At 40.3% G+C, this 26,261-nt stretch overlaps 2 protein-coding genes across 3 annotated transcripts in view; one reads left to right on the top strand and one right to left on the bottom strand.

Annotated features, from left to right (window-relative positions):
- The window catches only part of METTL6 (methyltransferase 6, tRNA N3-cytidine), a 9,428-nt gene extending 2,841 nt beyond the window's left edge, over window positions 1-6,587 (bottom strand). Inside the window, exons 1-5 of one of the 2 annotated variants that reach the window (XM_082303248.1) lie at window positions 6,470-6,587; window positions 4,441-4,824; window positions 3,627-3,761; window positions 2,230-2,400; window positions 226-367 (exon numbers count right to left, since the gene is read on the bottom strand). In XM_082303248.1, coding sequence (XP_082159374.1) covers window positions 226-367; window positions 2,230-2,400; window positions 3,627-3,761; window positions 4,441-4,722 — 730 coding nt within the window. In that variant the 5' untranslated portion in view covers window positions 4,723-4,824; window positions 6,470-6,587. Of the gene's footprint in view, window positions 1-225; window positions 368-2,229; window positions 2,401-3,626; window positions 3,762-4,440; window positions 4,956-6,469 lie in introns of those variants that run through there. The other variant, XM_082303249.1, reaches the window with a different exon arrangement.
- On the top strand, window positions 6,533-26,261 carry EAF1 (ELL associated factor 1). Its single transcript, XM_082303266.1, has 6 exons — window positions 6,533-6,687; window positions 9,753-9,847; window positions 13,203-13,339; window positions 15,858-16,024; window positions 22,440-22,670; window positions 24,601-26,261. Exons 1-6 carry the CDS (start codon window positions 6,585-6,587, stop codon window positions 24,645-24,647), a joined length of 780 nt encoding a protein of 259 aa, XP_082159392.1. The 5' UTR covers window positions 6,533-6,584; the 3' UTR covers window positions 24,648-26,261.

Below are 26,261 nucleotides of genomic sequence, written 5' to 3'. Positions count from 1 at the left end.
CTTGGAGCATTATAGCACATACAACAAGCTGGTAAAAAAGAAAATGCTGCACAAAGTTCTGCCAGTCTAAATAACTGCTTCTTCCCAAAAAGGATGGTAAATGAAAGAAACCACAATTTATTTCATCCACATAAAATAAAACTTCCATGGGCATGTTGGCAGTTCCCTGGAGAAAGTTTAAACAGAAGATTCACAGGAAAGAAAGCACTCTACAGTATGTCTTACCTTCAGTAAAAAAATACGATCTTGTCCCATCTTGTCTAACATAAAAGTTTTCCCCAAGTTTGCTGCCGGATTTAAACCTGAGCATTGCATGATCATACAGGCCATAGTCTCGGAACAGGACACACTTCCCTGGCTTTAATACCTGTCACACAATACATACATGCTTTAATAAGCTAAACAGATTTAGTCACATATAGGCATATTTATTTGTGTACACATACAGACATACACAGATAACTAAGACAAGGTAGACTAATATAGTCAATACAACAGTGAGATAGATATCTATATCTATATCTACATCTATATATAGATGTAGATATAGCTATAGATACAATTCATTCCCTGTGCAATAAAAAAGTTGTGTAAAAACTATATTGACTCTTAAAAATGCTTTCCCATGAACAAAAGACTGCAAATAGTTTTAGAATATCTGTTTGGGCGCTGATCAGCTAAATAGGCAACACTCTTCAAACACAGACGAAAGAAGAAAACATACAGTTTAACAAAAATTCCCATCCGGGCATTTTTTCTGTTGGGTAGTATCCTGTTTACCACCTGATTTTGTTTAATGGTTAACAACAAAATTTAGAATATCACGACATTTATTTTTTCATGGGAGAAAGAAAAATGTTGCAATATGTTGAGAAATAAATATGAAACCATTTTGGGAAAATGCATCATGGATTTTTTTTAATTGCTTTCTGGTAAAGAAAGCAAGCCATAAAGAGTTTAAAATTTATAAATACATGGTCATTCCCCATGCTGATTTTAGGTATCTGATGCCCGTAACTTTTCTACGTCATCAAATACCAGCTGTATTTGCTAAGAAGAAAAGGAGCACTTGCCACTTGCCAATTTGTGCAGAAACCTGCAAGTGACTTGGATGATCCAGGCATCTCCACAGAGAAAACTAATAATTACCCCTTTCATAACCACGAGCTAAGAACCAATCCTGATTTTGAAAAACAGCTGGAGATATACAAAAAAACCCTAACATTCTCTTTTCAAACTACTGATAATAAACCAAAAGATATTAGAAAATACAAGACCCTGAATACACACATATGCAAAAGTAAAAAATATGTTGACTGTTTCCCCCTGCAGTCAATATATGACATCTCAGGAAAATTCAGAACAATCACAATTCAGGTTGTTTAAACCACCCTTTGGATGGGCCTATCCTAGCCTATCAACTAACAAATCTTAGGGAGGCGAGTCTCCCTAGATTAATGTTGACTTCTGAACACTCCACTTTTAAATCACCACAGGTCAAGTGTGTTTAATAAGAACAGCAACATCCTAACTGCAAGTCACTGTATCTCTGGAAGTTAATTTTGGCTCACTATCATTCACACTTTATGAACACAGATACCTCTGTATTATATAAACATCATTCATAGCATACAACCCAAGTCACAGCTTTCATAGAGTCATAAAGTGGCGTGGGATGGAAGGGACCTGAAAAATCTCGTGGTTCCAAACCCCCTGCCATGCTCAGGGACACCTTCCACTAGATCAGGTTGCTCAAAGCCCCATCCATCCTGGCCTTGAACACTTCCAGGAGTAGGGCATCCACATCTTCTCTGGACAACCTGTTCCAGCACATCACTAAAGAATTTTTTCCTACTATCTACTCTAAATCTCAGTTTGAATCCATTTCACCTTTTCTTGTCACTACACGCTCTCATAAAAAATCTCTCTCCACCTTTCCTGTAGGCCCCCTTCAGGTACATGAAGGCCATCTTCTATATATCTTTTTGTTATACTGATGGCATGAATTAGGCCTCAATCGAAACAATCTCACAATACCAGGAGAGGAAAAAAAAAGGACATTGTAAAACATATTTTAGTCCTGCATACTTGGTGAACGAACTAAATACATCCATGGAATATAATATGAAAAATCACCATTGCAAGAGAGTCATTTTCTCAGAAAAAAATTTACTTTCCAGCTAAAAAGAAGGAAAGTGCTTTAAAGGCTATAAAATCATCTGGGTTTACCTTGTAAATGTTCCTCAGGACAAGATGCATTTTGTCAGGATGAATGGCAGAAAGCACAAATATAAGTGTGACAACATCCACGGAATCTGCTGGTATATTGTCTAGAAGATCATCTTTGGTAAGATCACACTGGAACACTTTACATCTTTCAGTACTATATAAGGCATTTTTCTAGGGAAATTAAAACAGCAAGCTTTCACTGAAAATCAGCAGCATTTGTTGCTACAATAAAATAAAAATCTTGTGAAATTAATCAGTAGAGAGACACAAAAAACAGTGGCAAAAGAATATTAACTTCCAACAGGCAGCTAATTCAATCAGAAAGTCTTTGCTGCATACTACAATAGTGAAACTATAACTAGCAAAATAGTCTGTTCTCGTGAATTTGAGAAGGAATGTGCATTAAGACAATTCAGAAAACATACCATTTCTGTTTTACCCCTGCTTCTACTCTTTAAAGAATACATAAATACTATTAAAAAGACTATTAAATACTATTAAAAATTAAAGAAATTACCTATTATAGGGTTATGAAAGTAAAGCTCTTGAGCTACAGGTAGACTGCAAACAGTTGGGGTTCCTGCTGCATAATCTGCAGCTGGGCTGCTCTAGCCACAGTTTTGCTGTGGAAAAAAAAAATCTGATCTTGGCAAAATATAAATTCAGCAAGAGCTGTGGAGGTAGATGCCACTAAGTCATCCAAAACCCAGGGCACACACTCAGCCCAACCTCATCCTGGGGTGCAGCCAAGGCATCCCAGGGAGCTGCTGTCCTCTTCCTTTTGCCACGTGTATTTCTTCCCGTCTTTCCCATGACAAATGCTCTATGTGTCTTGTGGTTCTTGGTCACAATGCTTTCAATTAACAGATATATAAAAATTTACCTGTGATTACAAACTTAATAAAGACTTCTAAAGCCCAAAGCCCCCACCAGCCCTGCTGCAAGGCTCAACTTTGGACTGCAGTACCCACAACTAAGTGTAAATACACCTACTCCAGATCAGGTTACAAATTGCTTTAATAATACCTTTCCTAGCCTTGTTTCCAAGGTTCTCTCTGGGACTCCCTCTGTTAAGGGCAAGCTTCCATCACAAACAAATTTTGCTTGTACTGCACAGTGAGCAGAGACATAGCAGTGCTCCCAAAAAACAGTCTTCATAAATCATTCAACTAATATACCATAATGCTCTAATTTGACACTGAAAAGCAAAGTCTTGAGCAATGATTTGGCTTCTTACATAGGATCTCCACTGAAATGCATCAGTCTCCATTTTTTGGCAAAACGTATTCTACCCTTCTTACAAAAAGGAAGCCAAGAGAAGTCTGTTGTTACAGTCATTTGTAATTTTAGAAGCTTCTAAAAAACACTCTAAAAGAAGTTCCAAATATCACACCAACCTTCACATACTCAACAGCTCTAGGAGAGAAATCACAGGCATATGCAAAAATATTCAGATCTTCTTCTAAGAGTGGAAACAAGCAGTTCCCAACCCCGCAGCCTGCTTCCAGAATGGTCAGTTTTTGATCTGCAAACTGGGGAGGAAGCAATACGAGACAAAAGACATCATTTTTGTATTCCCCATCATATGAGCAGAGGCACTGTTCAACCAGCATTCTAAACGCTATAATCAATTCTAATTACCATTGTTCAAAAAAACCCAAAGTAGACAGCCACTGGATAATCTGACACTAAAACACAGACATTTTGATTTCTGCAAAACTAGAAATCATTTTAGAATATATTAATACTTCTTCAGTCATTTACCCCTTAAGAAATCAACAGACTTGTGCCATTCCTGTCTTGTCTTTCATTCAGTTATAAGGAACAACAGATGCATCTGGCTATTCCCCTAACTATGTTTGGCAATTAGCCTGCAGTTCTGGATGCTTTTCTTTAAAGCAGTGTACTGAAGTTGCACCAGCTTGCACACAGAGAGACAAGCTGTCTATTTAGGACACAAACCCCAAATATTCCAGACTTCATTCTCACCATCCCCATCCAGCATGGGCCACTTACAAACTGAAACTGAACTGATGCATCTGATTCTGAGGAGTTATCTTTGATATTAAAAGAAACTACACAGGGCACTGCAAACTTTACATGTCAGCTCTTACTCAAATGGCTTTGTTCTAAGTATTATTAACTCCCTTTGAAACAACTGATTGAAAATTATCAACCCCATCTTTTACAGCACAAGTGTATAGATCTCACCTCATGACATGCCTTTAACTCTTGAAACTCTCTGGTTGTCCAATGTCTGTCTTTGAAGAAGTTGGTGCTGTTTCTTTTGTAAAATAGATCCCAGTTCTTCTGTGCCTCTTTCTCCAGTTTTAGTTGTTTAAACTCAGACACCAACACCTGATCTTTTGCCAGTCTCTCAGCTTCCTCTGGGCTAAGGACTCGTGCACTATGGCCTTTTTTTTGGAAAGCACCATCTTCAGTAGATGTTTTTACTATATTTAAGCAATTGGCTGTTGCCTTTTCTTGGAACATCCTAGATTCTTTCACACAAGCATGAACACCAAAGACCCAAGGATGATTTTTTTCCTTTAGTGTATGGTTCCATCACTTAACTAAGGTAAAATAAGCGAGGATCTAGAAGCAGAATTAAAAATGAGAAATATTTACAGTAGGCACTTACCACAACTTTAGTGATCTGTCCTACCTGATGGACTTAAATGTCACCAGATTTCTCTTTATTTCAGAAAACCTTCATCCAAACTAAGAACCATATACACCATCATGCTGATGTCAAAGTTAAAGAAGATACTTCAGAGTCTCCTGGTCTTCCCTCTGCATCCTAGAAAGCTACTCAACAAGAAAAAGATGGTGCAGCTCTAACTTTATTTTCACTAAAGGAGACCTGAGAAGGAAAGCAAGGGCTTTGTTTCTCATTAACCTCAGTTAGAACACTTCAGAAAAAAGGAAACTGAAAAACAGATGACATTTAAAAGTCACATTAAAATTGATGAAACAAAGTGTATTCATGTTAGCATTTCTCCTTCCTGCTCTCAGCTCTGTGAGAAAACACTGGTGAAAACATCAGCATTTATAACACCATGTCACCTGAAGAAGAGAACAAAACCAGTACTGTGGCCAAAATGCCCAGAGCTGGCCTGTGCCAGCATTCCTCCCACTGCCTCCTTCTGAGGATCCACACTAGTTTTAACAATCACAGGTGGTTTTATTTTCAGAAGTTAACAAAAAGAGCTTCGCATAGGCTGGGAAGGGACTCAAACATTTTTTCTGATGTTAAACTGGTTCTGACACCTGTCTTGTCACAAACATACAGATCCTGGATGATGGCACGAGCAAATTAAATCCCACATGGCCCAGTAACTCCCAGGGAAGCCCAGGTAGCAAACACTCACCACTCATGTACATCAGTGCCCAGAACCAGGCACTGGTGCCATTTTACCAAAAAGTAAACAAGAAAAACACAACAATACACACCCTAAAACAAACAAAAAAAAAGAGCAGTACTTCACTTATGTATTTTATCTTATGATAAAATACTTTCTATGATACATATCATGGATCATATGTACACGTTATATATGCTATATATGATGCTATCATGATATATACATGTCATGACACAAACACAAACATAAAATACGGAAGTGTGCAAATAAAAAAAAGAGCTGTCAGAATTTTGTCCAGTGTCACAGACACACCCCCTTTTCCTCCAAAAACAGCAGAAGAGGTTATGGAGAAGAGGCTCCTTTGAAATGAAGTCTCTTCAAGGAGAGCATACCCTCAAAACAAACCAACAAAAAACCTTAAACAGCAAAATTTCTGCTATATTTCTATACACGCCTATATTCTAGGCACGCTCCATTATTTCATCACAGAACGAGCGAGGGAAGGAAACAAACCGAAGCCAGTCCTCTCAGTGACGCATGTGCTGTGGTGGGAAGGCAGCGCGATGATAAACTCAGTTGCAACAGCCCATGCTTAGGCTAAAGAGCCTTTTAAAGGTGTTTAATCCAGAGCTAAGACCACAAACATGTAACACCCCTGTGTGATCCCCTGGTCCCCCCACAGAGAACCGGCTTCCCTCCAGCAGCTCCTGCCCTAGCGCGACCGGGGCTTGGATACCCCGGCAGGGACGGAAAGCCCCTCCTGCCCTGCCCTGCCCAGCCGAGGGCGGGCAGCGCCGGGCTCCCACCCCCCCGGGGACCCTCCCCAGGGCAGCAGCCCCAGCCCGGCTCCGCGCCCCCGCCTCGCCCCGCCGTACCCGCCGCCAGCCCCGGAGAGGGTTCCCGGAAGGGAAAGTCAAGAATTTCCGGGAGGACGCCGGGCGGCAGCGCACGGAGGCGAGGGAAGGGACCGGCCGGGCCGGGAGCGGGGCCATGAACGGCTCGGCGAACTCATTGCTGGACAAGGAGGAGCACCCGCTGCAGCTGGGCGAGAGCTTCGAGCGGCGGCCCAAGGCCTCCTTCCACACCATCCGCTGTGAGCGCCTCCCCCGCGGCCGCCCCTTCCTCCCCGCTCTCCTCCCGCTCCCCATGTCCCGTCCCCCGGCTGCGCTTCTCCTTCTGCCGCGCCCACCGCGCTGCTCTCCTCGCCTCCTTCGCTCCGCCATCGCGGGGCTTCGTGCCCACTCGGCGCTTTTCTTACCCGCTTCCTTCACTCCTGCCCCCTCATTGCCCGTCTCCCCCTTTCCCTCCTATCCCCTTCAGCACCCGTCTCCCCCCTTTCCCTCTTGCTCCTCCAGCACCCGTCTCCCCCCTTTCCCACTCCCTCAGCCCCTGTCTTTCCTCCCCACGAGCGTTTTCCCCATAGAAGGCTCCAACCCGGGAAGAAGGGGAAGGAGGAGGCTTGAGCGAGGCAGGCCAGAGCGAAGGAACAGCTTTAGAAAGTTTGTCATTAACAGCTTGGAAGCATGAGGGGATCCCCTCCGTAAGGGGGTGGCTTTGCCATTTTGTTTTGTTCTCTTTGTGGCACTTAACTGCAGGACAGGTCACACCGCAGGCCTGCCCTGGAGAGGCAGCGGGAGCACCCGGAGTTCCGTTTTTAACTGGGTATTTTCCTGATGAAGCAACGTGTAGCCCAGCAGACCTGTCCCTGGCTGTCCCGATTCCAGACAGCTGTAATAAGTCACTATCCCAGGAAAGCAAGCAGAAAGGACTCAGGCACATACAGTAATGTCCAATAAATGCAAGATAAATCCTGAGGTAGGGTCTCGAGCAGTTATGAATAATTGAGAGAATAGTTTGTTTTATTTTTTAAGACACCATCTATTATTCCAACTGCTCTATTTAGCCTTAGGTGCAATTAATTCCATATTAGAAGATTGTTTTGAAGAGGAACTCGCTGTATCCCTGTACTTGAATTCTGTCGGCAAGAAATTTGAGCAAAATGAGTCCAGGTTGTTTTACTAAAATGACTGGTGAACCATCAAGAGTAAATGTAAAGAATACTAAACTTATAATTCAGTAATTTTCTATGAAGGTGGGGAATTTATGCAGACAGCAGCAGGATATTTTGGTTTATGATGCACAAATTTAGGCCCAGTCTCATGGCCCATATTCATACACCACAAGTAGTAGTTTCAGTGATATTGGTCACCCAAGTGCCTGATCCTATGTGAATTAAACCCTGCCCATATCCAGGTAGAAATAAACTGGATTTCTAGAATGGAAAGTGCTTCAATAACCAACTTCCTAGGGATTGCAAAGCCAAAGCTCTTCAGACTACAACTGGAAGAATTCAGTTTTATTTCAGAAGATCTTTCTGTATGCTCTGTTTTCCATCTGTGACTTTCAAATGAGATTTCTTTGTTGTCTGGTTATAATTTTTTTCCTTAAGTGTTGTTCTGGAATGATTTATCTGGGATCCAAACATTATATTATTTCCGTAATCCTCTTCACACAAACTACAGTGAGGATTTTGTAGGCTACATTTGTTTTGACCTTCTTAAAATACGTCATTCCTTTACGTAATGTTTTTGAAATACTGTACAGAGAAATTTGATTATCCTTGAAAAACACATCTTAAAAACATGGGATTTTTGGGAAAAGAGCTGTGGGTGTATTTGGAGGGAAATATGTGCCCTCGATCTACATGAGGATTAGCCAAGCACGTGCCCCTAGTAAACTAACAAAATGAAAACAATTTGTTGGGTGTTTGTTTAAAGTCACTCTATATTGCAATACCTGAGAAAGAAGTCTGATAGTGGTATTTCTTTTAAGTTATTGGCTGTGCTGTTGAAACTCTTGATCCCATTTTGGCAATGACACTAGCTCTTGTACAGCTGGTTTGTTTTATTTAGCAAGCTTGCACATAAAGTAGGTGGGAAACAATAGCTAGAAACAGATTGCACAGATGAAAATGAAGGTTATGATTTGATCTGGCAGTTAAGGCATGAGGATTAAGTCAGGTGTGTCTGATCCTGCTTGTTGTGCTGTCAAAGTAAAACTCAGTTAAACATTAGCATCTGCTTAATGAGAATTTATTACAAGCCAGGGTTAGGGGGTTTTTTCCTGCAAACGTGTTTTTTATAGTGGAAATTATATTATAAATTTGTTCTGAGGTACTAATTTCATGCTAATGCAGTAATTAAAAGCCTTGATCGTGAATATAATTGCACCTCTTCAGATCCAGGGATGCTAGAATTGAGTGCAGGCTTCTTTTAAAAACAAACACAAAGCAAACTAGCCTATATCTCTGTGGTTTTATTTCACTTTGTCTAAATCCTCTCTTAAGATATTAGAGGTTCTGATAGGTTTTTTTCTGGGTTTTTTATGGCTCACAAGCACAATAGAATAATGAGGGGAAAATACTTTTAACGTATTCAAATGAATACGTTAAAGAGAAGTGCCTTTATTGGGATACAAAGCATTCTATACAACAGAGCAAAAATACCTAAAACGAGTGTTAGTTTAAAGCCATTAGAGTGCCTCCCCTTACTGATGCTTTCTGTCCACAGTGGCTTTGGACCAGCATGGAGACTGCTGAATTAAGATCAGCACCTCTTTCTGTCCTCATAAGTGAGACCTGAGATCTCCACCCATGTGGAGATTTTAGCGCTATTGTGGAGTCGAGATGGCTGTTAAAGAGCCTGAAATATCAATAAGACTAAATGAGTCGGTGTCATTAAATTAGTGTTTGTCACAGAGAGAGTCCTCAGGTTTGGAACTAACTGGCAAGAACTAAGCAGAGCCCAGGGTTTTGGAAGTTGTTACTCTCTTGAGTTAATTGGTACAGTTTTATACTTGCCTGCAAAACCAAGTGCCACTCAAAGCCTGGGTTTTGGAGAAGTCTCCTTTTGGTGTTCAAACACACAGTCTAGAACCTTATTTCCATTTTAGAAAGGAAGTTCAGAATACAGTACCGTCACATGGCTGGGTTGCTATGCATAGACACAAAGTACTGGTGTTATTCCACCCCTGCTGTAAACACTAGTGTGTGCTTTACCATTCCCTATAATCCCAGTAAATGTATGATGGCTTTTTGCAGGGCAGGTTGATGCTTCTGGAGACTCTAACAAATGTAATCACAATTGTTTTCCTCTTTAGATGATTTTAAGCCAGCATCAATTGATACGTCTTGTGAGGGGGACCTCCAAGTGGGTAAAGGAGATGATGTTACCATCACTTTGCCACATATTCCAGTAAGTCTGTTATATATGTGCCCCTGTTTACTCTCCAACAAATTTGCAGTGTTGTTACAGTCTAATGTAAATGCTATTTTCACTTTCATCTTTATTAACACTGTGGGTTCAATATTTAAGCAGCTAGACTTGTAGTTGTTTACCTTAGGAAAGGACTGTACAGCTGGATCTTCGTAAATGGCTATATTTGTAAGGTTGCAAATTGTTCTTTACTTTTGATTCCTTCCTTCCTACTCTTCCTTGAAAAACAAGGAAACTTTTACTATTGGCTGAATCTGTACACCTGGTTCCCATCCATTTTCAGTGCTATGGCTTGCTGAAGAAAGGCAGTGTGACTTGGGCTTCAGTCAGGGTTGGATGTTCAGAACCCACAGGCAGACCTGTAAGCATATTCCTGCCCTTACTCAAACATGTACAGATAGGGCATAGAGGGTTCCCTGCCTTCAGCTTTATCAGTGGAAGCAAGGGGGCAGTCCTGGTGAGTGGCCATGAAGTGGTTTCCCATCCACTTTCTTCTCTAATGATGCCATAAAGATCTACTGTGTGAGGATGATGGTCAAACAGCAATAAAACAAGTGATCAATCTGTTTATAGGTGCAGCTGTTTTGTAATTGACAATTCAATGGTTTCCTTACCAAAACAAAAGAAAGTGCTTGTGTGCTGGAACTGGATTTGTTTATTAGCTGAAGTTAATGCTCTGTGTCAAGCCAATAAACCAGAATTCACAGACATCAATGGGTCTGGTGGCTGCAGGGGGGCACCAGTCAGTTTGGAAGCCATGCGTCAGATCCTTTTGGTATTGTTCATTCCAGCACACCCGTGGTTTTAATTGGTAGGTGATGGTAATTCTCGCTGAATGAAGCTGTAGCCTGCTTCACCCTGCTCCTGTTCTTTATATGGCCTTGGTCACCTTCAGTGCTGCAGGAGGTCTCATACTGGTTTTTGTCTATAGAAATGATGAGCGTGGTAGTGCTACTGGAGAGCAGGTAACAACATAACTAACAGCAGCATTCATCTTGGATTAGTTGGAAGCACTGTTGCTCATTCATCTTTTGTGTTGAGCAGCATCACTTGTAATGTTTTCCAAATCTCTGTACTGAGGAGCTTAATTTGATTCTCTTCCCTTCAGTATGAACAGTTTAGAGTAGGCTCCAAAGGCTGAGGCAGCCAAGCTGCTCTGTGTATGTTGTTCCAAGACAGTGCTGTCTGTGTTCTGGACAGAGAGCTGGAAAACACTTGGAAAATACTGGAAAAGAGTGAGAGGTTTTGAGATCGTTTCATCCTGACAAGGTTCACTGAATTTCTTGGATGCTGCTTTGCTTCCCAGTTGTCCAACAACCAGATAGGATCCAAATTCTGAGTTGAGGTTTTCTTTTTGAAATTGCCTAATCACTGGGAATATCTCTGATAATTTGTTCAGTGGAGATATTTTGGTGTCCCTTGCAGCTTGGATAAATTGAAGTACTATTTCTACATGTGGAATTTAGTGACTTTAATAGTTGATAAACAGTCTGGATTGGGGAAGTGAAAATTCCTGTTTGTTAGAGTACTACAGAAGGAGATTAGAGAAGATTATAGAATATCATGAGTTGCAGGGGTCCCCACAAGGATCATCAGAGTCCAACTCCTGGCCCTGCACAGAACAATCCCAAGAATCACACCATGTGCCTGAGAGCATTGTCCAAACACTTCTTGAACTCTGTCAGGCAAAAAACCCTCACATGTGAAAACAATTCAATTAAATGTTACTTGTTTCACCTACCTCCTTCTGTCCTGTAATCAGCAAAATCTTATAGCCACTGTTATTTAGACACTAACATAAACCCTAAACATTTAGTTTTAAGTAGAAGAGTGGGACTTAATTTTCTTAAGCACTTGTATTTCTACTTAATGTTTAGCCAAAATCACAGTCTTTGCTGTAACCATTCTGGGTAGCAGAATGGTAGCCAGCAAACTTTGATCAATTTGCATTACGTTTGTGCATTATACGTTTCCTGGCTTAGTTGTCAACAGCAGGCAGGGTTTGACTTTCAGCTTTCTTTTTACTCTCTTAAATGTTGCTTTCCTCTCTTAAATGTAGGAATGATAAAAATGTAACATGCCTTTGAAGACTAGACTTTCTTGAGACATCCTTTCTGAATCGTATTTCTGAATCTCTCTTACTGTGTCTTTGTTAGGAACTCAGATTTTTCACACTTACTGTTCAGAACCCATTTTAAATTCAAATATATTCTGTCTATAAGCAACACAGAGAATAGGAATTGCTTCCAGAGTAGTTAAAATGTGATTGTTTGTTTTTGCTCCTCAAAATAAAATACAGGAGTGCAGGGTTTTTTCATTTGCTCCCTGATTTTGGTTGCTTTCCTACGATATGTGCAAAGGTGCATAGGAATAAACATTTATTTTTTAAAAAAAATTATTTTATACGGTATCTATACATTACAGAGAAGTCTGAGAATGTTTCATAGCTGAGAACATAACCCCTTGAATAACAGCTTTTTGACATGGCCAGGTGTGTATCCATGCTGTTATGTGCTTGTAGACCATGGATTCAGCCAGCTGTAACCCCAAACCAGCTGTATGAACCAGCCTGTGCATAGATGCAGTACAGCTGAGCTTAATCTCTGCCTTACCAGTTAGCCAGTGTGCAGTACCACATGAGTTTGTTGTTTTTGTTGCTTCTCAGTCTAAACCTTTAGACTTTTAAGATTCTATGCAGCATTTTGGGGACTTTCTGGAAGGCATTAAAATACCCCATTTGCCTTTGAGAAGACATTTCAGTATAATTGCATGGGCATATGCATGCTAATCTGATTTTGAAGAAGGCAGCTGTTCTTACATAGTTTGTGACAGTTGCTTGTAATCCACTGTGAAAATACTGCCATATATATTTATGTAAAATATTCAATGCAGTTTAAATTTTTTTTCAATTGACCACATATTTCCTTGGGCAATAGTTCTGCTACACAAATAATTAGAACTTTATTTCTTATCCAAACCCATGATTTCCACAACAGAAACATCAAGAAGATGTGGGGATTTCATATAAAACATGCAAATTTAGTTATGCTGCCATTTTGGGAATGAGAACTGTAAATAAAGGCAGCCATGGAGAAGATGTTTTGTCACTGCAGAGACACTTAAAATGATGAAAGGCATAATATTACTATGAGGAAACGTCTGATCTACTGCACATTTTCTCTATTTTTCTCTTCGTGAATGAATATTTCCTGTAGGAACTAAGCATTAAGTGCTTAGCCCCTTTTTCAGAGCAATACATACACTCTTTTCGTATTCATAAATTTTTGGGCAGGGTAATAAAACCAAACAAATATGTGTTTTTTCTTTGTACCAGGGTTCAACTCCACCAATGACTGTCTTTAAAGGAAATAAAAGGCCATATCAGAAGGACTGTGTGCTTATTATCAATCATGACACTGGGGAATATGTGCTGGAAAAACTCAGTAGCAGCATTCAAGTCAAGAAAACAAGGTAAAGCTGGGGACAGGGTTCTTGATAGGATTAATTCTTGCTGAAGTTTCTTATTAAGATTGGGTTTTGAAACAGAACTCTGTTATTTTGTAGCGATGTTTAATTACTAAGCCTTAGCTTTACATGGCCAATTATCATGCCTAAAAATGCAAATAGGAGTGTGAATCCAAGAGTAAAGAATTTGTAAATTCTCCACTGCTGAAATGACATAATTATAGTTTGCAATGAAACACCTGTGATGATTTGAGGCTTTAGAAGCCCGCTGAAGGATGGGATTTGTTTCAGGAATCTCTGGTTAGCCAAAAAAACCCATGAAAATATTAGACTGTCAAAAGGATTATTGGACTTTCTAGGTTTGTTCGCTCCAGCTTCCTGTGGGAGTCATGATGTTTCAATAACATAGTCTTAGGGAGCAAGGAACACTCATTCCCATATTGGATAAGCAATATATTATGGGGAACACAAGTACAAAGCCTCCAACTGGTGAAGGGGTGGGCAGAGCTGTACAAATAATGGTTGTGGTGTTTTGCCTAGAAGAATTGATGAAGCCAGAAATCCTTTCTGACCAAATACTCTTACTTTGCTGCAGAAATGCTACAAAGCATGCAGCTGGAACATTTTTAGCAGTCTTACTGCTCTGCAAGTCCCTGAAGTGTCTGGATTTTTCAGCATCACTGGACTACAGGCTGAGATCTAAAGAGAAAGCAGTTGTTCAAATGTCTTGTGATGAAGAAACTCTTAAATAAGTTTAGAAGTTTTACATTAAAAAACCACTTTATTGCAGTATAGAGCCCTTAGCTGCTAAAACTACTAGAAATGTGGGTTGCAGCTCATCAGTAGTTGGCTGGATGTTTGCCAAGAGCACCTTGAGTTCAAGGTAAATGGACTGTAACACTCCTCTGAGTCAGTGATGTGAAAACTCATCCATGTAGCACTCATATTGTCCAGTGGATATGAGCACATCAGAGATGAGATTTGAATTTCCAATTTCAGTTCTGCTGGACATTGTCAGAAGAAGCAAGGAGAGGTGCAGGAGAGCCTGAGTTCAGTGGGATGTTTTGGTTACGCTGAGTTCTGGGTCTGGTGTGCGGAAAAATACTTCAGTGTTTTTCAGGCAGAGGGAGGGTAATAAAAAATTTGGGGATCCCTGTTTTAATGAATAGTGCTTTGCAAAGTCATTCACTTTCTAAATCAGGACTGCCATTTTTTTTCATGGCTACTTTGATCTTTAATGACCTGTTGACACTCTGTGGGAACAGGGCTTTTAGTGTTAACACCTTGATGACATTCACAGGGGAGTAAGTGAATTTACTCCACATAAAACTGTCTGTAGTTCCAAGAGCATAATTAACACCAGAAATCTTTGGCTTTTGCCTTCTACTTGATACAGTGAGTATATTCCCAACTCCTCACTTCTGCTGTAGATAGACTGTGTAAGCTGCATTAATGTGGTATCCACTAGCTGCATGTTACTGATAAATGACGAGGGGGTTCTGTGCAAGGCTGAATCTAGAGTCCACTCAGGCACAGAGATACCCCAGTAAATGCTCAGTGTACCAGCTCCACAGGTGGTTTAGGTGAATTCCCGGGAAGTTCAACACGGGCTAGTTTAACTTACCTCTCAGTGGGATTAGTTTCCAGACACAAAGTGTAACAGTTCTGAGCTGGCACCCTCCTAGAACAGAAACTGAGTTCTAATAGCCACAAGCTGCTTCTGTGCTGCACTACATAAAGCCATAACCCCAAAGGCTTTGGTGTTACACAATAAATACACCACACCCTTTAACCTTATTACGGTGTGCCATAAAGGAGCCTATTTTGGGTTTGTGGTTGGTTTTTTGGGTTTCTTTTTCTGCCAAGGGTATTGGATGTTCTACAATCTCAGTCACATCAGAAGTTCAGTAAAAGGCAGAAATACCTGGTTTGAATTGAACACTTAGGCATAGTGTTATCCTGGAGACTATTTTCCACTAAGGAAAGAGCTTAAATTGTTTTGAAGGGCTAACAGCAAATGGATAAAAACCAGGAATTAAATGCTTGTATGCTGTATTTAGCAGTAAGAATGATTACTCTAGTCAAGTTGACCTCTAAGAGAGTTCAGTTTGAGATGATTTAATTGCAAGTGAGAAAATACTTCTTTTGCTGTGATTGTTTTAAGCAGGATTTTGTTGTGAATGGATTTGTATTTACTTTAAATTACTATGATTTATTATTCTTTTTAAAAAATACAAATACTAATTGTTAAATTAAAGCCTTCGTTGACGTTCAGGTAGAGAATTTGGCATCACTGAATCACATCTGGATTTGAAAATACATTTTGTAAGGGTGTTGCAGTGTAGTATATGTTTGTTTTTGAAAGCAAGTGTTGCATACAGACAGCTGTAATTCACTCTTCATCTTTGTAAAACAAAGTAGAGATCTGTACAAAAGGAAGTCACAGATGATGCATTAGCACAAGGATATTGAAAAAGCTGAACATAGTTGCATAGTTGCTGAATGTGTCTGGTTGTTTCTTCAGAGCAGAGGGCAGCAGTAAGATCCAAGCCCGAATAGAGCAACAGTCTGCCCGAGCATCTCAGCCTCCTTCACAGTTCAGAGCCCCAACCAAGCCAGCAGTTGGACCTAAAACTTCTCCTTTGAAAGATAATCCTTCACCTGAGCCTCAGCTGGATGATATTAAGAGAGGTAAAGAAGGGTTTGTAGTTTCTTAAGTTTTGATTGATTTTGTCTTTCTTCTTTATGATAAAAACTGTGACTCTGCCATTTCTAAAAACATTCAGGGATTAAAAGATGGTACTTGACAGCTGTTTTGTCTTCTTTATGTCTTGTTTCTTTGTTCATCTTAGTGAATTATTTATTCTCTTCTACTAGAATAGATATTCATACTGCAGTCTTCTCTGGCATGAGAAAACTTCCTCTTGCTGGATAATTTTCTCTCTTCCAAACTTTTTCTCTGTTCTGAAAAGAAGAAAAAATAATGTGAATTCAGAGACTCTGTAGCTCAGTGCTGGACCAGTTGCCTGTGGTCTTAGGCAGCCACAACAGCAATAGCAAAGCCTAATGGTCCAAGGTCTCGTTTCGCAGTCAAGTCTCTCGGAGGAGGTTACCCTGCACTAAGTAAGGCTGGAGCCGCTTGCTGATGCGATGGAAGGGCTAGGGCTGTGTTCCCAGCACAAGACAAGCTTGCACCATGCCAAGCAGTGCTGCTAGGCGAGGAGTGAGAGTGAACAGCCTTGCAGCTTCCCCTCTTCCACAACCACTCCTTTGCAGCTTTGACACATCTGCCATATGGTTGCTAAAATTTTATTTTAGAAGTACCTTAAAGGAATGGTTGGCTCAACTCACTCTTCTGCTCAAGCACTGCTTTGTCTTAGTGTTCTGCTGTGGGCAGGATGTACTTTCTTTGTCCATGGCCTTTTTTTCCTACCTGTTTTTGCTGTGGATAATACAGTCAGAATGAGGAAGGCTTTAAATTTTTGTTTGGTTCTTCTCTGGCACTGGCGCCAGACACAATTATTTTATTTTAAGCTTGTTCTTTCTGTCTGCTTTTTTGTCTGGGTTCCTTTCTCTTTTTTCTCTGTCCCATATAACTATTTTTGTCTGTAGATTTAGCCTGTGTTAATTGCCCAGATTATGTTAATTACTCCACAGGGTATTTTTTCAATTCATGGTAATCACTAGGTGACATTTTTGCTGCTAAGCTGTGTGTTTGCATAGGTGCTGACTGGTCTCACTTTTCTGCAGCAGTAGTGTTTTCAATACTTGGGTGCTGGTCAGCAGCCAGAATCAACGTCTGAGAGATTCTGTTGGCTACAGTTCCCTTAGCTGCATTGTTATTTTTGTTTTCTGTGTAATAGGTAAGGAAAAAGATAATAGGTGATATATCATTTTTTTAATTGAACCAGTTGTGGATTTTAAATGTCTTTTCCTGTAGGGTGTAATAAGTTACTTAACCTTTGGGGCACTTTTTTGTATACGTACAGCAATTTGTAAAGGTTGTATTACAGTAAAATAATTACGTTTGTTTGGGGTGACACCTGTTCTAAGAGATGATTTTCTAGTGGTCTAAAGTATAAGTCACATTGTTCAGAGCTGTCCTAATATTTTTTTTGCCACCTGATCATGTTTTATATGAAAGTACCTCCAAATAAATAACCTCTGGAGTTTTGTTTCCAAAATCAAAGATTAGAGCACCTGACTTGTACTAAAAATAGGTCTTCAATTTAATGCTTTATAGGGAGAGTTGTACAAAGCCCCAGAAGAGCCAAAGGCCTGGGCAGGGGTGTTTTTTGCTTACAGTCTATAACTTTTTCCAGCATTGATGATCTAGAGCGTCAGCATTGCTAAACCATTTATATCATAAGAACCTACTTAAAAAAGGTAGAACTAAAATGGCACCATTCCACAATGAAATGTAGACAATGACCTGTAAAAGCTGTAAGGTAGTCTGCAATCCTGTTACCTTCCCTTAATGTGTGTTTTTATGAACACAGACTTGCAAGCTCTGAAGAGCCTGTGTTCTTTCCATTCAGGTAGTAGCTTTCGTTTTGGTTGAAGTCCTTCCTCTGTACAAAAGAAAGATAAACAGAAAGCTGAAATTCTGTGGGTTTTGTTTAATGAACACAGCACAGAATGTAAAATTCCCAAAGGAGGTGCTTGAAAGGATCTCTGGCACTTTGATACTCTCTTGCTTCCAGTATGCTCTACTTAAGGGTGTGGTAAGACACAACAGCCCTCATGATGTTTCACAGTAGTTTAGTAGTGCAGTGCATGTTTCTGCTTTCCCTGGTACCCTCAGCTGTGCATTTCCACCGCTCCCCTTACAGACAGATGAGCTGGAAGTGAACTTCCGGGTAGTGCAGTTCTCTGTCTCATTACACAGCTGTCTTGAGGACAGAGTCAGAGCATCTGAGAATTGAACCAGTCAGTCCTCCCATGCACAGAGGCTTTTGGGAGGCTGTGTCTAGGGTTTTGCACATGTGGAATCCTTTCCCCTGCAAGCTTCCATATTGTCCTCTGGTTTGAAGGGAGCATAGGAGAGGGTATGAGCTTGTTCTTTTGAACACTCAGCTACATCTGATAATGTCTCATTAAGCTGTGGACATTTGCACACATATACCACGGTACAGCCATTTATTTGTACAAAATAATTTATGTTTATCAGACATACTTGTCCACAGCAGAAATCTTTCCAACAGCATTGATATAACTACAGCATGTAACATATTGATACATGTCAATAATATTGACATAATTACAACATTTGGGAAAAAAACCCACAGAAACATATTTCAGGTTTTAAGACTCAGTGTTTAAAAATCTGAGCAGATTTTATTTACCTGAAATGTAGCTGTGGTGTGTGAGGATTATGTCATAGCACTGTGTTTGTCTCTCAAGAACACCTCAATCCAATTTTCTGCACATCAGTATAAAATACTGCCTCTTCTAGCTGCCATCTCCACATGCTCACAGTGCCAGTATCAAGTTGATTTCTCCACCTTGCATTCTATTATCAACAGTAAGTGTTCCACTATGGGCATTCAAACTTAACCCTCCCTAAAGCTGAATGACTTTTTTCTGGAAGTTCTTGGTATTCTTGCAGCCTAAGGTTAGGGCTTTAGTTTAAAAATCTGCATAACCTATTGGAATTGAGAAAAGAGGTAGGAACAGTTAAACACTGTTATGGTATTTGATACTGAATATATACAGAGGACAGCGCTGTTGAGAAAGGCTGTTCTGTTTGGATAATGATTTCTGACCTCGAATTTTATTTTTTTTTTACTCCAAAACCTGCATTGCCTGCCAGTGTAAAACAGTAAGCCATTTTGTCTTCTTGAAAGAAATCTTACAGCTGTAACATGAAATGTAGAGAAGTTAAGGTTCTCAAAGCAGTTCAGCCTTTTCAGGTGATGTAGACTCAATTAAGGCAAGTGTTCAAAACTGTACTGTATGGAAAGCTTTTTTAAAAGTAACTGCTGCACATCCTGACTCTTGTCATCTTTCAAACCGCACAGGCGCGTCGACACGAGGTGTTTGTTCTTACGGTGCAGAAAGATCTAGGAAAGGTCAAACTCTTCTGTTGTGTGTACACATACACACACAACTATTTTAATGGGAAGCACCACAAGGAAATGTTTAACCCATGTCTTCAGTACCTATAACTCTACTAAGCATAGCAATCAAATGGGAAAATGCAAAATCAAACCATTGTACAGCAGCCTTGTTTTTCCTATAAGGCTTTGATGTCATCATTGGCTTAGTCACTGACAGTGTGAGACAAGTGTTTTGAACAGAATTCCTTAGTGGTCCTGCTGAATTTCTCTTGACAGACTTCTAGTGGTGCTGCAGCCACCATAACATTAGTGAAAACAGTTGCTTTTTTCTCATCTGCTCAGATAAGATGTTTAGAATTCTGGGCTCAAGGAACAAGAGACAACAGAGGTCTGAGGGGACACTATCAGCCTGTGAGGCAAAAGTTGACTAGAAGATGGGCTCTGACCAAGTTTCTACCAGTGACCACTGCACTGATAACAGCCTTAACTTCCCCGTCCTTGAAGCTTGTGACACTGGTTCTGTTTTGCTTTTTCTTGCCTCTGTTCAGCATAGTGGGCTTTAGCACTACTTCCAAGTCATTCGCTCATTCTCTTCTCATAACCAAACCTCTTTTATGGGCTCTTAGTTTCCTACTTCCCCCAGCAGAAACCTCCCACTCTTCATTCTGACACTAATCTCCAATTCTGTTTAAAATTGGCCAGGCTAATCTTCCTTTCCCATTGGTCAGACAGCATCACTTCCTTCAGTTATCGCCTCACCTACTTTATCGAGTCCACACTTCTTGCTTAGGTTTTTTTTTTCCTAGTTCTTTGCAGTGTGTTTTTGTTTTACCTTTTCCCTCTCACCACCATCATTAGATCACTTCACCTTCTTCATTCTATTTTACATGTGGGCTCTATGTTCTCAGTCCATGTGCCAACATTCCTCCCTTTCAGCCACAGACTCCAGCTCTGTAAGCATACATGTGTAATTCTCAGGCACTTGTCCTGTATTAGACTTGTCTGTTGTATCTTTTTGCAGTATGGACTGTGATAGGTGGTTGTGCTTGCTGCAATCCAGGATATTCTAACTATGTAATTATTGTCACTATAATTTGCAACTAACAACTCCATCACTAGAAGAATGTAGAAATTTTACATCATTAACTTTGGGGGGGGGGCAGAAGTTTAAACCTGAGCATTTTAAAAAGAAAGAACCCTTATTCCTAATTATCTTTCCTTTAGCTTTCCCCTATTAATTTCTTAACCTTAAACACAAGGAACATTTATAATTTGAAATCCTCGATGTGGTTAGGCTGAGAACAGTGATTCCCAAGTGCCCATTTGTTTGTGTATCAGACTCCAGGCCTGAAATGGATTTTTAAAGCCTGCCAGATTGTGTTGGGAGGTGATAAGGGAGAAAGCTATTACAGTACAAAGTAGTATCTTCTGTTGGCCTGTTGAATCAATATATGATTCTGTTGAATCATATTTTCTTTCTTTCTCTTCCAATGGTCTCTTATGCTATGTCTTCAAGCTGAAAGAGTAGGTTTTACCTGGCATACTGGTAAAGTACAGAGAGCACAGATGGTCTAGGCAGGGATCTAGATTTAGGAAGTAAGTTAGAGAAACAACACCACTGTCCTTAAATACCCAGCTGGAGTATAGCTATAGCACTTGAAATTGAGCTCTAAACCTTGAAATTGAAAAATAGTGATTTTAAAGCTGACAAAAGAAAACATAATTTCTCAAACTAATAAATCCTGAGCAGAGAAGTTCTCTCCAGCAAATATTGTGGGGGGCTGAAAACTTACCTGTTACTCTAGAGTATTAGGCAGCCCAAAGAAAATGGGTCTTAATAAAAAATGGATTCTTGACACATCTGACCTAACATGAATTACTCCCAGTATCAGTTCTCCATTTGTTAGGTAGGGGTGATCATACCTCTTCTCTCCCTTCTTTCATTCTTGTCCCTTTTAGTCTGTGAGTTTTCCAGGGTGAACCCTGTGGGTATAGAACTGCTAGCACAACAAAAGCCTAAATTTTGAGGGTTTCACATCCCATGGTTAACATATGTGTGGATGTTGTTCTCTCATGGAAACCTGCCAACATGAACTGAGTCATTAGATACTCAGCCTTGTGGGTGGATACAAAAGAGTTGTCCTCTACTAGTGTTTAGGCCACTTAAAATTATGACAAATTTAACAATATTGTATAATTTGCGGTGACGTACCTTAATAGCTCTTTAGTAACCAGTCATTCAGCCAACACTAGCTGTTGCTGATGAGGCTGTTGTGGTGATGTCGTGGTGTTCCAGTGTTTCTTTGCACTGGAAACCCTAAAGTGGGCAGTGTCTTGACTTGAATAACTTTCCAGTTTCAGAGTAGTTTCTTTATTTTCCTGGCTACTTGTAAGCACTATAGCTTACAGGTTAACCTATAGCTTATAGGTTATGGTATTTTTACCACTCCCCAGCATATGAAAATTCTCAGCTCTTCTCATCTGTCCTACAGCAAAGTTATTTGATGTCATCCATCTGCTTCTGAAGTTTGTTTACAATGGGCTGTGTGACTGTGTTGAAGCAGTTTCATATATTATCTGAAGTCAAGGCAGTTTCTGTTGTGATCATTTGCCTATGTCCATATACCCACCCCAACATGCACCTTTTTTTATGTTTTCCAAAAGCCTAATTGTCACCAGCATCTAACAATTCAGATTTAGATTTCCTCGATCAGCTGATGTACTTACTTTGTGTGTAGAGCATATAGCCTGTCAAAAATAGTGAAGCAGAAAGTGCTTTCAGGAGTGTGAATTATATAAAGAATAACAGTAGAAGTTAAAAGTTTTAGGATACTAACCTATGCTGTTGCTTCTTTAAATTTAGTTACAGCAATAAGTAAAGAAGTTTTCAGAATTTTTTGGTTTCCCTTCCTGTGTCTCTCTTTCATGTGAGATATTTTGGTGTGATAAATTATCCTTGACAAAACTATTGCATTTGCACATTCTTTTCCAAAATTCCATGGGGCCCTGTTTATGGTGTCAACCAGATGAATTCCTTTTTATTTCAGAACTGAGAGCAGAGGTTGAAATTATTGAGCAGATGAGCAGCAGCAGTGGAAGCAGCTCATCGGATTCAGAAAGCTCATCTGGGAGTGAAGATGAAAGCTCCAGCAGCGAGGGGGAAGAGCCAGCCCATGTTTCCCCTTCCCAGCCACCACACCAGCAGTATAACAACAGGAACACTGTTGCTAACGGCACCAGCAGGCCACAAGGAAGCAATCAGCTCATGAACACGCTCCGTAAGTAAATGCTTGTGTCTTACCACTGATGAAAGCTGATTGTGACCACTCATTTACTTAGCATGTTAGGCTAACTTCATGAAGTGCCTTTTGCCAAATAGTAGTCCCAGGGATTTGCACTGGCTGAAGTACATGGGCAGATTTTGTGAACAGGGGGCTGAGACTTGTCTGAAGGTGTGGAGAGCCTGTGGGAATCAGTGCAGTGGCCCACATTGGCCCTACTGGGCCTTGATTCAGGCCTCCAGGTAGCCACTGGTGTGGGAGGATCTGGTGCACTGGAGGATGGGAATTATTTTTGTGTGAATACACAGATTATATGGAAATAGTGGGGTTGACACATGTGTCAGCTAAAGGTCTGTAAAGAATTGTGAATGGCACAAGGCTGTCGTGGGTTCCTAAGTGCAGTCTCTGTGGTCTTCACTATTGCTTTGTTAGCGTATTTATTGTGTTGGTCTCAGCTGTATTTTCACAAATACCACATTTTGAAGGGAAATTTGAATCAAAATTATGTTAAAATATTACAGCTATGGTGTTGCAAGCATTGAATTAGTACAAGCTCATGTCACCCTTTAAAATTATCAGAAACATTTTTGAAGCATAGTTCTGTCCCATGAGACTCTCTAGGGACATGGTGTGCATCTGTGTTGCTCTCTCCTTATGCTGCATCAGATATATTCTAACTCCGTGGAGTTAAAATATTGCATTTGAAATTACCATAAATTGTTCTTAATTCCTCCTGAGGCACATTTGCACACGTCTCTGGGCACCCATTCATAGGGAACTTGTGGAGTCTGAATACAGATATGTGTAGGGTTTCCAGCTTTGAGAAGATAAGTGTATTGTATACAGACCACACCGAAAAGGCCTGCTGGGAAACTTCGAGGCCTGTCAGTCTTCCTGCAAGTCATGAAGGACTAAGTGAAATCCAAAGTTCAATGAAGCCATTGGGACTGTCCATTTCACTGTTTCTGGTTGTGAGCAGCCTCCTCCCTGCTTCTCCACAACAGCAATACTGCATGAGTTTAGTGAAGCTTCTGACTGCAGGAGAATCTGGGAACTACTAGGTAGCTCCTCTATTCATGCAATGCTTTTTGCCTTTGGTTTTAAAATACTTTTGCTATGGGGAGAATCACTCCTAACCCAAGTTGTTGACTTGGAAAAGGGAAGAGGAACTGAAGAAAACCAGGGCATAGCTGTTGCATAGATGCCCTGCAGCTATTTTGGAGAGAGGGCCGAGGTAGAATGCTGGAACAGTTAGGTTCAATTATCAGAACACAAAGATGATTCTTGCCCCTCTTTATCCCCTCCACCTCACCAAATCACAAGTGCTCTGCAAAACAGGATTAGAGCCAGTACGTTTGATGCATACCCTGGCCTTTCATCCGATCTCTGCACTTTGGATGGGAGCCTTCACCATCACAGCACGTGTCAGCTTAGTTCAGCCTTGAGCTGTGATGGCTTTAACAGTCCTTTTGGTTTGTTGATATGTGGAGACCTTGCCAAATGGCCTTAAACCAAAACCAATCTGTTTTTAAAGGTTAAAGAAAGCCAAGGAATTCCCCAATGCCTTGTCCCAGAGCCATATATAGGAGCTTGGGTGGGTGGAGGCTGTGGAATGCTTTCTGCAGCTGCTAGCAGCTGTTGAAGAGGAGAGGGCTGTTGTCCCACCAGGGAGCACCTTTGGTGGCTCTGGAGACAAGGATGCTTGGTTTGGCCTGGATCCAGCTGTGTATTAGCCTCATGCAGCTCTTGATGTTCTTGGGCATGGCCAGCAGTTTCATTAAATCACAGATGATATTAGCATTCATTTCATGTGTTATTCTTAGTTAAATCTTCCAGTAAAAATGTGACCTTCTTTGGTTTGATTGCCATGAGATGTGAATTAACACCTACTCACTTGCTGTGTTTTGTTGGTTTTTGTTTTCTATAGGAAATGACTTGCAGTTGAGTGAGTCTGGGAGTGACAGTGATGACTAGAGGCTGAGGTTCTGCTGTTTCTGTTACATATACATGAAGAACTAATTTACCTTCAAGTGATCCTATTGCTTATGAAGAGGACCTGGCACAGAGATAGTTCCATGTGTGGAATTTTAATAGAAGAAATGCACAGCCCTACAAAATAATAGATGTTGAGGGCTGTTTTACTGTGTGAATTAAGTGTATATATTGTGTATATTCTTATTCTGGTAAAGCTTTGAATAGATATGTACAGTGGGTAAGCCAATATATGTTCCTGTCCACCATCTGCAAGTTTAACATGTGACTATAGGAGGTCATCTGAGAATTTCTTGTTTGTAGGAGATGTTCACCGCATCATGACTTTGTCAGGGGACTTTTGTATATAGGGTGAGCATGTGCTGACAATGAGGTTTTTTTTTAAAAACTCACACATGCAGGAGCTAGTGTGTGCACTGACGTGGGACTGCCATAAATTAAGTTTCAATACTAAGTTGATTTCTTTGGTTTGGGACTTTTCTAATGCCTTTTTATTGCTATTTATGGTTGATTTAATAGACTGACTTTTAACCAGTTGGAAAATAGGAATGATTAAACCATGTTTGTCACAAACCTTGCTGCACCAGTGCCTTATAAGCAGGTTTTTTAAATAGTGCTTTAATTCCTGCCACCTTCCCTGTAGGAGCAATACTGAAACCTCCTCAGATTGCTTCTGCAGACAAGAGCTGTGTCACATACAGCCTGATGTGCTCTGAGGGCAGTGACTCTGGCAAGATAAAGGATATACATCAGTCACCTAAACTCATCCAAGTAAGAATCAGATCAGGATTTTCTTTAGCAACTGAAGTGTCTCATTTAACTCAGACATTCAGACCTAGTCTTCAGAAATACTTAGAAACCCAACTACTAGTGACATTGCAACACCACAAATGCAAAATATTTGACTTACTGATATTCTAGGACTGGAGCCCTCTTTGCAGTTTCCTAGAGAATGCAGTAAAAAGAGGTGACTAAACAAGTAGCCATGAAACAACAGAAGTCTCTCTCCCACCACAGTTGTCAAGGCAGACTTTAGTCCATACCGTTCATTGGACGAGATCTCTTTGTGCTTGGCAGGAGTACACAGAACATGAAATATTTGCCTAGGGTGAAATTCACCCCCATTTAAAGGGGGTTTAAAGGGTGCTTAGTTGGATTATCATTAACTTTTTTGCTCACGTGGAAAATGAGTGCCATAGGCAGCCTCTCAGAGCTTGAACACCAGGGTGACTTTTTAAAATCAAAATTCCACTGACATAGGACAAGTTGCACCATAGTTGTGGTGTAATCCTGGGGAATGGGAAGCTGAATCAGATGCCTCTTCATTCTCAGGTGTCTGCTTTGCACTGCTCTCATCTGTTAGTTTGTGTTTTAACTCTTGTTTGTTTACTGAGCTCTATCCTTTTTTTTAACACATTGAAGAGCAAGGGGACATTCGAAGGGAGATTTTATTAAATGGTTTATTTTTTTGCATTAGATACATATTTAGGCATATTTTTTCATTATTGTACATACATTTAAAAATACTTGTTTTTTTTTAAAGTGTTTTGTGATGTGGGTATGTATTTTAATGGACAATTATGAAATATACTTGAT

Source organism: Coloeus monedula (genome assembly GCF_965178545.1).
Source record: "Coloeus monedula genome assembly, chromosome: 1".
In the NCBI taxonomy this organism is placed as follows: Eukaryota; Metazoa; Chordata; class Aves; order Passeriformes; family Corvidae; genus Coloeus; species Coloeus monedula.
The sequence above is the reverse complement of the archived record's forward strand: the minus strand, read 5'-3'. Positions and strand labels throughout refer to the sequence as shown.

What these genes read in the sequence shown, in the direction of transcription:
- EAF1 (XM_082303266.1), top strand. Translation starts at nt 6,585, where the DNA reads ATGAACGGCTCGGCGAACTCATTGCTGGACAAGGAGGAGCACCCGCTG. An exon ending in ATTCAAGTCAAGAAAACAAG is followed by an intron (nt 13,340 to 15,857) that starts GTAAAGCTGGGG and finishes TTGTTTCTTCAG; the next exon opens with AGCAGAGGGCAGCAGTAAGA. An exon ending in GCTGGATGATATTAAGAGAG is followed by an intron (nt 16,025 to 22,439) that starts GTAAAGAAGGGT and finishes TTTTTATTTCAG; the next exon opens with AACTGAGAGCAGAGGTTGAA.